A 15002-nucleotide genomic window follows, 5' to 3' on the forward strand; every position below is an offset into this window, starting at 1 on the left:
CGACTGCCATCAAATGGCATGTCCATGAGGGCATTCTGGACGTCCGGTGAGAAGTTGGCAGATCTCAGCCAAGCATGGCGCCGAATCGCCACAGTCGTGGACATAGCCCGTCCCAGCGAGTCGGTCGTGTCAAGACCACACCGGATCGAGTACCTCGCCGCATCCCGGCCCTCAACCAAAGCCTGGTTGAGCTTGTCCCGCACTTCCTGCGGGCACTGCGGCAAACACTCCGCGACCGTATCCCACAGGGAGTGGGTGTAGCGGCCCAAGAGGCATGCGGTATTACAAGACCGCAGTCCAGCGCTCAAAGAGGAAAAGACCTTTTTCCCAAATTGGTCATACCGCTTTGATTCCCGATCGGGCGGGGCCGATGGAAATGCGGACTGCGAAGTGGAGGCCTGGATCACCAGACTCTCCGGGGAGGGATGGGTGGAGAGGAAGGCAGGGTCGTCCGAGCACGGACGGTGACGCCTGGCAACGTTCCGGTCAACCGGTGCACCGGAAGCGGGCCTAGACCAGGTGCCCAAAAGGACATCCGTCAGAGCCTCATTAAACGGCAGCAGAGGCTCCTGAGGGCATGACTGCGGTTTAAACACTTCCGTCAGAATGTTTGGCTTGACCTTAGCGACGGGGAGCTCAAGGCCCAAGGTCTTGGCAGCCCTCAGCATGACCACCGAATAGGCAGCTCCCGCCTCAGACGCCACAGGGGTCGGGGAGACAAACCCAGGGTTGGGCGACTCGTCCAGACCACTGGCATCACCCAGGTCACCTACCCAGTCCATATCATACTGGCAGGCACGGGATAAAGGGTCCTCAGACCCCTCCCAACCCTCTCCATACTCGTCCTCATCGCCGTATTCTGGGTCGACGATATAGACTTCGGGGTCAATGGGCCCCATCGGCGCCGGATCCGGCGTCGGACGACGCCGGTCCGACTCCGCGTCAGGAGTCAGAGGGGGAATGGGGGTGGCGCCGCGCGGCGTCGGGGACCCGACGCCGGCCGGAACCGACGGCGGAGTCACTGCGCCGCGCGGAGGCGGTACCACGGGTTGGCCCAAAGGAACCGACGCCGGAGAGGCCGGTAGACCAGCCGGCGACGAACCTGAGGGGCCCAGCGGCGCCGGAGCCACCGGCGGCGTCGGGGCAGGAGCACCCGAACCGCTCGGGCCCCCAGACGGGACCGACGGGCCCGCAGGCGCCGTAGGCCCCGCCGGAGGAGACCTCGCCCTCATAGCCTGGAGGAACTCCTCGATCTCCTCGCGCGACGCGCCTTCCCCAGGGACCGACGGGTATGGGGCAGACGGCGACCCACGCGGGGCCGCGGGGGTGGGGCCACCCGAGCCCCCGGCCGCATCACACGGGTGTCGGGGGGAGTCGGGGGTGCGATGACGACGCCCCGACTTCTTGTGATGCTTACCTGACGAACCGGAGGAATGGTGGCGACTCCCGGAGCGCTCATGGCGGCTCCGCTATCGTTCCCTCGACCGCTCCCTCGACCTCCGACCGGACCGGGACCGCTCTCGACGCGGGGCCGACACTCGGAGCTCGAGAAGCTTGCGGGACCGCTCCCGCCTAGCTTTACCAGTCAAGGCCCGACAGTCGACGCAGGACTCCACGTTGTGGTCCGCGCCCAGACACCGGAGGCAGAGTCGATGGTGGTCGGTGACCCACATCAGGCGGTCGCACTCGTCGCAACTCTTAAACCCAGGCATCCTACCGGCACCGTAGAAAGATTGAAAGTTAACAAACACTTGGTCAAAAGACCGGAGTACTGCTCTTCGGATCTGCGCTAACTGGCGCGGAAAAAAGAAGAACTGACGTCAGCGCGCGGAGGCGGCGTCTATATACTCCAGCGACGCCATCACGGCGCACGACGCCGACGACGCGGAGCCGCAGGGGACGCCTGCAGACGACGCCTACCGACGCGCAGGGGTACTGCTACGCAAAAGTTTCCGGATCCAGACTGACGCCTGGGGATATTCTAAGGTAAGGAATCTAATACTAACCTGTTTCTTTCAGATGTTGTAACATTTTTACAGGTGGCTCCTTCAAACAGGAAGGCTGTCCGTCACACTTTTACATAGTTTTCTTTTGTCACAAACAAACCCTTGCATTGGGAGTTTGTTTTTGAAAAAAGCAAATGTAATGACCCCCACACCCATGTGGCTTTCTAGCTTGGTGTAGGAGTCCTTTTTTATTTTTATTTTTTAGTGTCCCACACTGCCAGGTTTTACCTGCCGGTGATGGATAGCAACAAAAAAAAAAGCCATCCTAAATAGGGTGGACAGCCTTAACGGCATACTTACTCACACATCCGATTGATAACACCAACACTACCTAAGCTTTCAGTGCTGTAGCATATTGAATGATTCCTACTTATTCATATGTAGCGCCTACATTCTGCAGCGTTGCGATTGTAACGACCGCCTCTGCATGTATATTTCCCTAGCTTGTGGTGACCTCTCATGTATGAATCCTGGTAACTTATCATTGCTGTGGCTATCACTTTATATTATGCTTTGTAAATTTCCGGTATTGTGCTCTTCTTGTTTTTCTGCTCTTCATGATCGGACAAATATGTATCTACCTGTGCATTGCATGTGCTGTATTGGTCATCTCCGTTTACAAAATCTAAATAAATAAATTCTATATAAATAGGGTGAACAGACAGTGACCAGATGGTAACCTGCTTTAACCTCCTTGTTTTTACTGTTTTTGTTTAGAAGCTGTTAATAAATTGGGAGTTGTTTTTATGATGAGGTTTTTATATTGATATTTGTGGAGGCTGGCACCATTTTCTTTCCTTTGCTGCACTAATGTGGCTGCAGACAGAGTGTTTTAGGCAGCCATTTTTTCCCTTGGCATGCAGAGGTGCCATTTTGTGACAGCAGCGCTCTAGTTTATCTAGAGAGGGTAATGAAAACATGGCTGTGGTGTGGATGCGCCTTGGAATGACAGTAACCCGCTTTACCATAATTGTTCTTGTGTAGAAGGTGTTCATTAATTGGGTTCCGTTTTTATGCTAAGGTGTTTATATCGTTATTTGTGGGTCCTGGTATTATTATTTTTTGCCTACTCTGCTGTGGCGGCAGAGAGACTCCGTTTTGATGGCACCATTTTGTGACAGCTGCATTTTAGTTGATCCACGGAGGGTAATGAATACTCCCCATACAACCAGGGCGGCGTTGCGGACAAGCAGCAGGTGAGCCACAGGCAAGCCTGCCTGAGTCCCGCACCATCGACGCTGCTCATTTATGTGCCCTCAGAGGATTGCATTCATAAGTTTTCACTGGTATGTTACATAGGTACCTAGGTATGTGGTGAGTGTGCTGTATCTCTTCCAGTGTGCTAGTGCCCTTTCTAGTCTGGAAAAAGGAAGAAGTGAGCCAGGCCATAAGATCAATTTGAAGGCCGGCCACGCCCACACCTGAGCCACATTGATTAACATACATTCTCGCTCTCCCTTTTGTTTTTGATAGTTTTTATAGCATGAACATGACCCTTGCGGGTATCAGAGCGCTTTACAAATTTCCAGACAACAGAGCAATAAAAACAATAATATCATATTCGGGAAAAATACAGGATAAGGTAGTACCCAGAAACGGGGAGGATATGCTTTACAATGTTCAGAGAGCAGAGGGAATAAAAACAAAAACATCATAGTTAAGAAAGCTGCATGATCAAGCCGTGTCAAGAAAACAGAGGGTAATGTCAGGACTGATAAGTCAAAAACACTAAAGTAGACAGTGAGAATAGTCATGAGTGGGAATGAGGGATTGGGATGGGTATTTTAGGACTAAGGAAAGACATTTTTTCATAAGGAGTACTTTGACTTCTTTCCTGAAGGATACAGTTTATGGATTCATTCTGACTTCAGGGGGCCAAGGTGTTCCAAATTCTCGGGGAAATCCCAGAGTTCTTGTGGGATCTCTTTTTTTTTTTTAGAAGTAAACTGTCTGAGCTTCTAGATGATCTGGAGCCACCAGAGAGTTCAAGCTACTGACCGAGATACCTAGGGGGTTTGAAGTGGAGGGCTTTGTGTGTCATGCAGGCAATTTTAGCTGTATACTTGCTTTGTAAGGTAGCCAGTTGAGGGATTTCAGATTGGGGGTGATGTAGCCGTTTCTTTTTGAGCAGGTGAGGAGTCTAGCATCAGAGTTGAGCGAGGCACTTAGAGGAGCCACTTTGGATCTAGCCAGTGCAGAGAAGCTTGCACTTCCATGGTCCAACCTGGGAATTACTAGGAATTGCACTGCATGCTTGAAGTCGTTAGGAGGGGTGGGGAGTTAATTTTCTTAGAATGTTCATTTGGTGATTCGCTCCTTTGGTGGCAGAACTAATGTGCTTCTGCAAGTTGAGGTTCTTGTAAGGAGTTAATCCCAGTGATCTTGCCGAGTCAATGACTTGTGGAATGCAGTTGAGGGTTGTTCGATGTTTTAACCATTCTTCAATGACAGGTGATTGGTTGGTGGGGCAATTTGGAGGAATTTGGTTGTTTTGGTATTTAGTTTGCAGAGATTGGATGCTAGCAAATTTTGAGTTTTCAGTAGAATTGTGTTGAGAGACCTGATGTCTTCTGGGGAGGAGACTTTTAAGTATAGTTGGGGATCGTCAGCGTACACGTGGTAGTGGATGTTAGGTGTTGAATGAACTCAGAATCTCTATTACAGTCTGCATGAACATGTTGAAGAAAGTTGTCAAAAGTGAGGAGCCCTGTGGGACCCCTAATGTGACTGGAGAGGTCTGCGATAGCGAGTGATTAACCTCGACTAAAAGCCATGTTGAGGAGGTAGGAGGTGAATCAGTTAAGGCCCGATCCTGTTAGCCCCATCCGGTGTTCCAAAAGGTCTAGTAGGTTGTCTCTGCATAAGAATACACTTCATATACATAATTTGCTCAGCAAGGGCAGCTTGGTATCCTAATTTTAACAGAAACATGGTTGAGTGTGTCGTGCACCCAAGACAGTGTGCTTGCTCTACCAGAGGGCTATTCCTGTGCTGATAGAATAGGAAGTAGAGGTAGGGGAGGTACCATTGTTTTTAAGAATAGTTTCAGGTGCTCTAATTTTGTGTTACCTGGTCTCAAAGGAGCTGAAGCCTTTGGATTTTGTATAGCTATTTCAGCAAGGTTAGCTATGTCAAAGGTTTTTATCTATTACCCCCGTGGCTATGCTGGTGATTTTCACAACTCCCTAGAGGAGGCCATAGCCCAGATTAACCTCCAGTTTTCTAATTTTCTTCTCTTTGGAAGTTTTAATCTTCATATTGACAAAAAAATGGACTTTCAAGAATTAGGTATATTGGAGAAGTTGGCCTAATTTAATCTGCTTAAATGTGTCACGACCCTCAACTCATCAGGCGGGACATATCCCTGACCCTATTTTCTCTACTAGAACTCTACTGATCAAGGATTCTACGGCCGTCATCTGGTTTGACCACTCTACAGTCCCTTTCTCATGGGGTTTGGATAATGTCCTGAAGAGGAGGGAGCCTCCTGCTAAATGGGTGTCCTATCGTGCCCTGAAGAAAGTTAAGCCATCTGAGACAGAGCATTTATTGCACAACTCAGTCCCGTGCTCTGTGGAGAAATTTTGAAAGATGTTGAAGCAACTGAAATGGCTACAGGATATGACATATAAAGTGGCCCCATTAAAAATGTCTGCTAACCAGAGATATAGCTCTTCTGCACACTGTTTCTCCGCCGCTATGGTGGAAAAGAAAAGGCAACGCAAGAAATTGAAGACAAATGGAGGAGGCACTATTCCATGAACGATGAACGCAGGTATTAAGAGGCCCTGAGGAGGAAATATAATGCAACAATTAAAATGGCACAACCCACATATTCAGATGAAATATTTCTGGAGCGGTCAACAGCCCACATGCAATCTTTAAAATTGCTGTGCGTTTTCTTCACCCTGCCGCCTATACGAGGTCGGTTACTCCAGCTCTTGATTAGTGCAATAAGATATAAGATTTCTCTGAATCCAAGATCATTAAAATTTCAAATTTAGAGTCCAATCCCTGAAGACTGGCTGCCGAGACTAGGAAGGAGGCTGTCAGTAAGACAAGGGTCCATGAATTGCCCGAGTTAAATTCCATTACACTGGAAGAGTCAGTGTGTCTCATTCTCTCATGCAAATAGGGATCTCCCGACGATCCTTTTACTTGTTCGATTCTATCATCCATTTTGAATTTGGTAATACAATCTTTAATCAGCTATTTAATATATCTCTTCAAACAGCAACAGTTTCTGGCTGCTGGAAACATGTGAATGTTTTTCCACTGTTAAAAAAAAAAAATTCTGAGGATAGGATTCAGTTGGTCAATTTTAGCCCTATTTTGTCTCTTCCGATTGCCGCAAAATTCCTAGAAAAGTTGATTAACTCCCAATTATCCGCATATTTCGAATGTTTCAGTTCACCGCATTTCTTACAATCTGGATTGTGGCCTCAGCATAGTACTGAGACTTTTGGAGGTGATTGACTCTTTAAAAATGGCGCTAGCTAAGGGTAAATAGGCTGACCTGACCTCACTAGATCTATCAGCAACATTTGATACTGTGTTGCATACTAGTCTCCTTCAACGCTTAGACGACATTGGAGTCGGGAGCCAGGCCCTTGCCTAGATTCGATCATACCTATATAATAGGAGTGAGATAGTCTAGATGGCCCCACACTCTTCTGACATAAAATTCCTTAAATTCAGGGCAATGCGGGGCTCAACTTTGAGTCCTACTTTATTTAATACTAGCAGCCCGTCCCGACGTTGTCCGGGTATGAAATAGAATGTGTGTAATGTGTGTATTTGGCAAGGGCAATTTATTTTAAAATCTCGCGGTAGACAACATTTTTTTTTCATTAGAATAGGGATGGAGAAGGCCCAGCTGCAGCCCTGGTTGATGTTAGCAGGCGCGTGTAATTGGTGTAGTGATCCGCTGCCTGAGCCCGGCTGCCGCCCTGGTTGATGTTAGCAGGCGCGTGTAATGTCGTTGAATGAGAGAGTTATCAGCCGCGGGTAAATCCGTTTAATGAGAGAGTTGAGTGACAGCGAGTAGGAGAGGCTGCAGTAATTGTCCCCGCAGACACGCTCATTTGCGTGTTCCCCCGCTTGAGGCCCAGATGCAGGCCTGTTTGATGTTAGCTGGCGCGTGTTCCCCCGCTTGAGGCCCAGCTGCAGCCCTGGTTGATGTTATCAGGTGCGTGTAATTAGTGTACTGATCCACCGCCTGAGCCCGGCTAGAGCCCTGGTTGATGGTAGAAGGCGCGTGTAATTTCGTTGAATGAGAGAGTTCAGTAACAGCGTGCAGGAGAGGCTGCAGTAACGTTACTTATCAGGCCTCCAGGTGAATGCGTTTGTCACGCCCCCAGCACACGGCCACAGCAGACAATCTTCTGACTAATGTACGACCCACATGGCATGAAGGGCGGAACGTAGCACACGTCCCCAGCGTTTCTCACGCCCCCAGCGTGCCCCTCGATGCGGCGCAATTGCGTTCACATGGCATGAAGGCCGGACACACGCCCCCAGCATTTCTCACGCCCCCAGCGTGCCCCTTGATGCTGCGCAGCAACGTAATTGGCGCTTGTATGTACGACTCACATGGCTCAAGGGCGGACACACGCCCCCAGCGTTTATCACACCCACAGCCCACGATCTGATGGCCGTACCACAAGCCCCCAGCATTAGTCACGCCCTTAGCCCACGCCCAGAGCACAACGCAGACACGCCACAAGGGACTACTTTGCTGGCACAGTTCTTTTACCTTTTAAATGTATAGAGGAGTTGGCCTAACGGCTAAGGCGCTCGACCTCGGACCTGGGGATCTGGGTTCGAGTCTTGGTAACAACGCCAAACATCCTGTGATTCTGGGAAAATCACGTAATCTCCCCGTGCCTAACAAAAATGAATGTGTGTCCTCATGTAACGTAACTGGTGCTATGTAAAGCGCTCTGATACCTGATTCAGTTCGGGTCAAGTTCGCGCTAAATAAAACTCTGCAAAAAAATAAAATAAAAATATGGTGGCCGTCTGCATAGCCCATGTCCTTCTGCTGCAACTGCCCTTTCCAACGCTGTATTGGGTGTTGTGATTGGTGCTGTGGTTACTGAGATTACCCGCCTCAAAGGTTTGGGCTCTCTCTTTCTAATAATAGTATGGATATATATGTCTCTATTGCTTCTCTGGTGGAGTCGTTTGGTGTGAGGATAGTATCCTATGCCGATGATATGCAGTTGCATTTATCTATTGAGAATGGTTCAGCCGAGGTGCAGGAAGCAGTGCGTTACTCAAAGATCACAATCTTCATTTAATTACAACCTTCAATTAATGTCCGCTCACAGAAATAATTAAGATACTGAACTAATTCTGATGAACTTGAAGGGTTCAAACAAGTAATAATGGGTTATTTGCATATTACATGAGGTGTATCCAGAGGGTATCTCTATCTTAGGAGTACGAATGTCAACAGGAAATCCAAAAAACAAATGTGACTAAAAGGGAAGCCAATATACAGAAATGTTTAAGTCCACTATGTGTTTTAACTAGTTGCAAGTAAGAGAATTATCATACAGAGCATATCCATACAATTTGGCATTTAATTCTGACCAGGCAAGAGCAGTTTGAAAACAGCCCAAAAATCATGGCATAACACTGCCTACTCATACATTACCAGCCATGACAAAGGTAAGCAATGATCCAAGGGTAATTTACCCTGACAAACCCTTGTCTGCAATGAGGAAGACAGGTCATTAGCTTTTCCTCCCACTTGTAGTCTATGTAGAATAAGCTGAATGCACACATTTGCACACATATGTAGCAACATGGTTATTATAAAATTTGTGGAGTCATGTACTTTACATTTTTTGTTTACTGTGGGCCATATCATGGTGCCATTTTCTGTACTGGTCTTTTCCAAGATTAACCAGTTACTTACCTTTGGTAACGTTGTTTCTGGTGGGTACTCTAACCACAGAATACTCACCTTTAGAATATACCAGATGCAAGGCTGCATCTGGAAAATTTTGCAAGCAATGTGGTCAGCACACTTCAAGGTGGTGCAGTGGGACTCCACAAAGACCTTGCACCAGCCCAGAAGTAATAGAGGGAGCAAGATATGGGCGCCACCACGGAGTGCTAAATTAAGTTTCTTCATTTACTACCCTTTTTGACCCTAGATCTGGAGCAGCTTTAACAAATTGTTGATGGCAAAGTGCAGATCTCTTATTTGGGACCTTTTTACGATTTGCAGATGTCCACTCCACAGAACAGAGAGGTGGGTGATGGTGAGCAATGTGCTGCTAGATAAAGTATCGACCAGACAGAATATGTTACTTGCCCTGTAAGCATGGGTTTGTGGCATACTCCTGCCATCTAGTGTTGGGTCCGGAATTAATCAAGTTGTTTTTCTTCAAAGAAGTCTTTCAATTCACGAGGTTGAGTGACTCCTCCTCTCGGTGGTATTGTGCATGGGCATCGACTCCATTGTTAGATTTTTTTTCCCGCAAAGGGATGGGAAAAGAATGTAAAGTATGTGTAAGTAATGCGATGACAATGCGAAAATTGTTAATAACTAGTCAATGTAATGAAGAGAAACGCCCAGAAGTGTCCAGGGAGGAGAGTGGGCACACGTGAATCTACATACCACTAACAGATGCTTACAGAGTAAGTAACATTCCGTTTTATGGCATATGTGGCTGGTGATACACATGCTCTGCGTACACTAAAGCAGTCCCTCCTTAGAAGCAGTAGGTAACCTGTGGGGGTTGCAGAGGTTTGAAATAGGGCACGTAGCACTGCCTGTCCTACATTACCTTGCTGGCGTGCTAAAATATCCACACAATAATGTTTGGTTAAAGTGTGTGATTTAGACCACTTAGCTGCCTTACATATGTCAGCTGTGGGAATATTTCCTAAAAAGGCCATGGCTGCTCCCTTTTTGCAAGTTGTGTGTGCTCTGGGAGGAACAGGTAAAGGTCTTTTGGCCTTAGCATTGCAAGTCTGAATGCATTTTACTAGCGATTTGGCTATGCCTGATTGGGATATAGGGTTGGCTTTGTGTGGTGGAGAAAAAGCAACAAAAAGTTGCTTAGGCTTTCTGAAATTTTTTGTTCTATCAATTTAAAACTTGAGTGCTCTTTTGAAATCTAATACATGAAGAGCTCTTTTCGCAACAGAATCAGGTTGAGGGAAAAAAAAAGACTGGCAATCCAATGGATTGGTTGAGGTGAAATTGAGTGACTACCTTAGGTAGGAATTTAAAGTTGGTGTGGAGAACCACTCTGTCCTTCTGTATTTAGAAAATGGTTCTTCTAAGGTTAGAGCCTGGAGCATACTAACATGTCTGAGAGAAGTTATGGCAGCTAAAAATGCCACCTTCCATGATTTGAATTGAAGAGGGCCCGAGTGTAGGGATTCAAATGGGGGACCCATGAGTCTTGTGAGTACTACATTAAGGTTCTATGAAGGTGCAGGAAGAATAACGTGTAGTCCTTCCATAAAGTCTTCGATGGCTGGAATTTTGAAGAGAGAGAGGTGTTGTCTATTTTGTAGATAGGCAGCCATAGCAGCAAGATGTAAGCGTATAGAAGGGAACGCTAAAGCAGCCTTTTGTAAGTGAAGAAGATAGCAGATAATACTGGGGCTGTGAAAGGGTTCATTTGTTTTGAGTGGAGGTGCACACTAAATGTTTCCATTTTGCTGCATAACAGGCCTTAGTGGTAGGTTTACGTACGTCCTTAAGAATGTTCATGCATTCAAACTCTATGACCTCACCGTGTGGTTGGTTACCTATTCGACCTGATGTTCTGCAAGCCAAGACGTTTGAATGTTAAAACAAGGTACAATATGTCATCTACACCATGTGAAATGTTCTTGCAGAGCCAGGCCAACTTTGTACCTTTCAAAACGAATATAATTTGTTGTGTAAAAAAAAAACATGACCTCTCAGGAACAAAATTGGTAGGTTGAGAGTTTTGAGATCTGGGTGTCTGATTTGTCCGTGATTTTGAGTGAGAAGGTCCGGTCTGTTGAAGAGCTTCTCGTGTGGAACTGCAAAAAGATCTAGTAATGTTGTGAACCAAGGCTGGCGAGACCAGTTGGAAGCTATTAGGATGATTGTTAGGGAAGCCTGGCTGAGCTTCCCAAATAGAAATGAAAGGAGAAGGAGAGAAGGAAAAGCGTAGGCAACTATCCCTGACCAACTCATTCATAGTGCATTGTCCTTGGATAGTGGGTTTGGAAACCTGGAGCGAAGTTTGGGCATTTTGCATTTTCTGCTGTGGCTGAAAAGTCTATTTGAGGGAACCTCAGGGGGGCTCTTAAGGGTTTCACAAGGTACATACATCTTCTGAGGTAGTCCACGAAGAGTTGGACATGGGCTAGGTTATAGATGTTATTCGTCTTTACCCTTTTTCTGCTTTGGCTCTCGGTCTGGACGAAGGGCGATTTGGGACTTAACAGACTGATCGTGCAAGATTTATGGATTTGGACAAAGCATTGCAAATTACCTGGGTGAATTATGTGTTCATCAATATGAAAACTTTAGGGAGACTTAAGCTTTATACTAACCCAAGTCGCATTGTTAAAACTGATTACATATAGGTTAAACAAGTGTTTAGAGGCAAGATGGTAGCAGAAAATGAGACACTAGCCGTGAACAAGCATTCAGTACGCCATGCGATGTTGGTGAAAACTGAGTGGTCTAGAACCTTAACTTACCCAAGACATTTCTAGCTACCACTGAAGACTATTGACCTTTCTAAGGCTTAATTTATTCCTGCGGCTTTTGTCCTTTAATCATGGTTATTATAAGGATTCCAGGCTACCTCATTGCGAATGCTTTAATTAGCGATTCTTTTCACACAGTTATGATTTGCCCGAAGTATAACAATTTGCGCTGTAGATTCATATGGGCCATTTTTGATGTCCACGAATTTCAATCAAGGTAGACCTGCGTAATTATTCTCACAGTTCTTAACTAACCCCACAGTATGTTATTTTTTATAATGGTATCTTTCTGGTGTTTTAAAGCAAGTTAAACTGTGATTCATGTTAATGTTATTGTGTAAGAACTGTATTACACTGTGTATGTTTCATTAGGTATTTCGGCCTCGTAGCCAATTCAGGCATACATCGTTCTCCTTCGTGCATGCATGTGGTATTTATATAGGAAGAACACTGCTGAAAGTCAGCATAGTGTTGTAGAGGGGAAACGCAAAATGCAGAGTGACTCTACATGAATGCTGGATTCAGAGAGGGGAAGTGGACTATTTAGTGTTGTGATTTTATTTTTTTACAGGTAGGACTTCAGCTCTTCTATAAATTGAAGAAGGGTAAGAAGTTGTCCTGATTTATGCTTACATTTAGTTCTACTGGGTGTACAGATGGAGAAGGCCTGATACTACGTTGTTTCTTTTTTTGCACTTGTGTGTTTCCTGACAGTATGTGTGCTTAGATAGCACCAGTAGTGACTGAGCTTGTGAGTGAGATGAGGAGGGTCAACCGTCCGTGATGGCTTTGTAGATGATGTAGCCTGCTTTGAAGGGGCTGGCAATGGGAGCCAGGAGTTCCAGGGGTCTCCAAACTTTCCTGCAGCAAGAACTACTTCTGATCACTGAAAACCAGCCTGAGCTACTGGCAAATATAGGAATTTGATATGGTTATATAAAGGCCAAATAACAAACACTGCTCCGGAGGACAGTCCTGCTACAGTGAGCATAAAGCATTAATGGCACAAGAGTTGTATCTCATAAGGTTTACATTGGAGTCGGAGGATAAATTTTGTCAATTTGCTCTCGAGACAAAGAAAGAGAGAGAGAAAGCTAAATGAGGGAAAAAAAATTGAAAAAAGTGAGTGAAGGAAGTAAAGGAAGAGAGAAAGGCCGACAAAGGAGAGAATGACAGAATGAGAGAAAAAGGCAGGCGAGAAAGAAACAATTAGAGAGAAAGAAGCAATAACGAAAAAAGAGGAAATAACAGAAATCTGAGCAAACAGAAAAAGCGAGGATTAAGGAAGACATGATTTTAAAATATGAAGAATAAAGAAACAAACAGTGAAAGGAGAAGAAGACAAACAAGAAGTAGAAAAACAGAAGAAAGAGCAAGACAGAAAGAAAAAAAAAAAAAGAGGAGGAAAGGATGACAGAGTAAAGAAAAAATAGAGAAAAATATCAAGAGAAACAGATAGAATGGAAGATGGGAAGAAAGGAGAAAAACAGTACATGTACGCAAGACAGGAGGAGGAAAAAATGAAAGTAGGAAGAAAATTATAGGAAGGGAGAGAGAAAGGAGAAAGAGAAAGGAACAAAGAGTGGAGAAAGAAATTGAGAAAGGGGAGAAAAATATCTAAAAAGAAAAATGGATAAGGAAGCAGACGAGAGAAAGACAGGAGAAAAAAAAGTAAGTTTTCAGAAGACAGCACACAGCATGTCCTGCACTGTCAGCTTCCAAAGCTACACAGAACCAGGCACAGTGTTTTAAAATGCTGCCTTAGATCTATATTGTCAAATCAGCTGACAGTAATTGTGTGCCAGCTACTCAAAGACAGCCTACGAGCTACCCACCAGTAGCTGCAATTGACCTTTTGGAAACCCATACATCAGGCTGTAGCTGATGCAGCCATATTTCTTCAGGGTTTTGATGAGGCGAACTGTGCTGTCTAGGATACTTCGAAGGGGCAGTGGTTCATGGCGTCTAACTACTCAGCTGTGAAAGTATGAGGCCATGACCAGCAGTTCTGAAATTGCTTTCTGGGGGAATGTTTTCACTTTGTTTCAAAGAGAGAGATGGTACCAAAACAATTTAGTTTTCTCTGTGATCTGTTCCTTGAGGGAGAGGTCGATATTAAGGATGGAATCGAATGACTTGTGATTTGTCGGAAGTTGGCATTTTAATCATAGCTGCCAAGGTTTCAGATTGCTATGTGCCGCATTTTTTATAATTTCAGTTTCATTATGAGCTACATTTCAATGACTATGAGTGACAAAATCTCTACATCACAAAGCAAACAAACGGGAGAAAGTGGATGGAGCCATTGCCAGTTGCCAGTTTCCACCAGCCCCCAGACCGGAAATAATAAATGTTTATATTAAGTACTGAATGCCGGTCGGCTATGTATCAAGACCCTGTTTCATACAGTGTAACATGCCGGGCACAAGAGCAGGTTTCCATGTCAACAATAGTAACGTCTCTGGGCCCAGCTCGCACTGCCTCGGGAGAGAAGTTGAGTGCACCACTTGTAGGCGAGAAAAGCGCCTTTAGACATAAATATGCGTGACAACACATTTTTGTGTGGTGATGAAGGACACCCACTACAAAGCGGCGTCACGCTGACGCCTAATGCATGGCACTTGGCAGGGCTGTTTAATCCACCCAGGTTCCGGTCGTCAAGTGGGGTTTGTACGAGTTATGGCTTTTGTTTATCCACTAGCAACGTGTTCAGGAAAAAAATGATGTTGTTGAACTATTGTTATTGGTTACCCAGTCAAATGTGGAGCTGTAAATCTTCTGCATACATTTCAAAATAAATATTTGACACATGGCTACGTCAACTCATGCATCCAAAAGGGGGTCAAAAAGGTTTTGGACTAATTGATAGTCTTCTCAAATACAAAGTAGAAACTTTTATAACCAATAAAAAGTAATGTGATCTTCCGCCTAAGTCCTATGACTGGACCAGTAGCGAACACAAAAATTACTAAAACAGAGTTCCACTAGCAATGCTTTTAAAGTGGGAGAAATAGAGTGGGATGATGGGCAAGCAGCAAAAGGAAATTTAATATATATATATATATATATATATATATATATATATATATATATATATATATATATATATATATATATATATATATATATATATATATATATATATATATGCAAGACAATAGTAAATGTCTAACAGTACATACCCAAATTGAGCGGTTGTGAGAACTTCTCCCCTCTCATTTCTTTCACTTGCCAGTGCTCTCTTCTTTTCAACGTTTGCTAACGTTGGATAGTTCCTGA

General features: G+C 45.2%; 1 protein-coding gene across 1 annotated transcript in view; it reads right to left on the reverse strand.

Annotated features, from left to right (window-relative positions):
• NUFIP1 (nuclear FMR1 interacting protein 1) overlaps positions 1 to 15002 on the reverse strand; it is a 246545-nt gene that overhangs the window by 76194 nt on the left and 155349 nt on the right. Inside the window, 1 exon segment of the mRNA XM_078657307.1 lies at positions 14906 to 14998. Within this exon segment, the coding sequence (XP_078513433.1) occupies positions 14906 to 14998 (93 nt within the window).

This window comes from Lissotriton helveticus, chromosome 8 (assembly GCF_964261635.1).
Source record: "Lissotriton helveticus chromosome 8, aLisHel1.1, whole genome shotgun sequence".
In the NCBI taxonomy this organism is placed as follows: domain Eukaryota; kingdom Metazoa; phylum Chordata; class Amphibia; order Caudata; family Salamandridae; genus Lissotriton; species Lissotriton helveticus.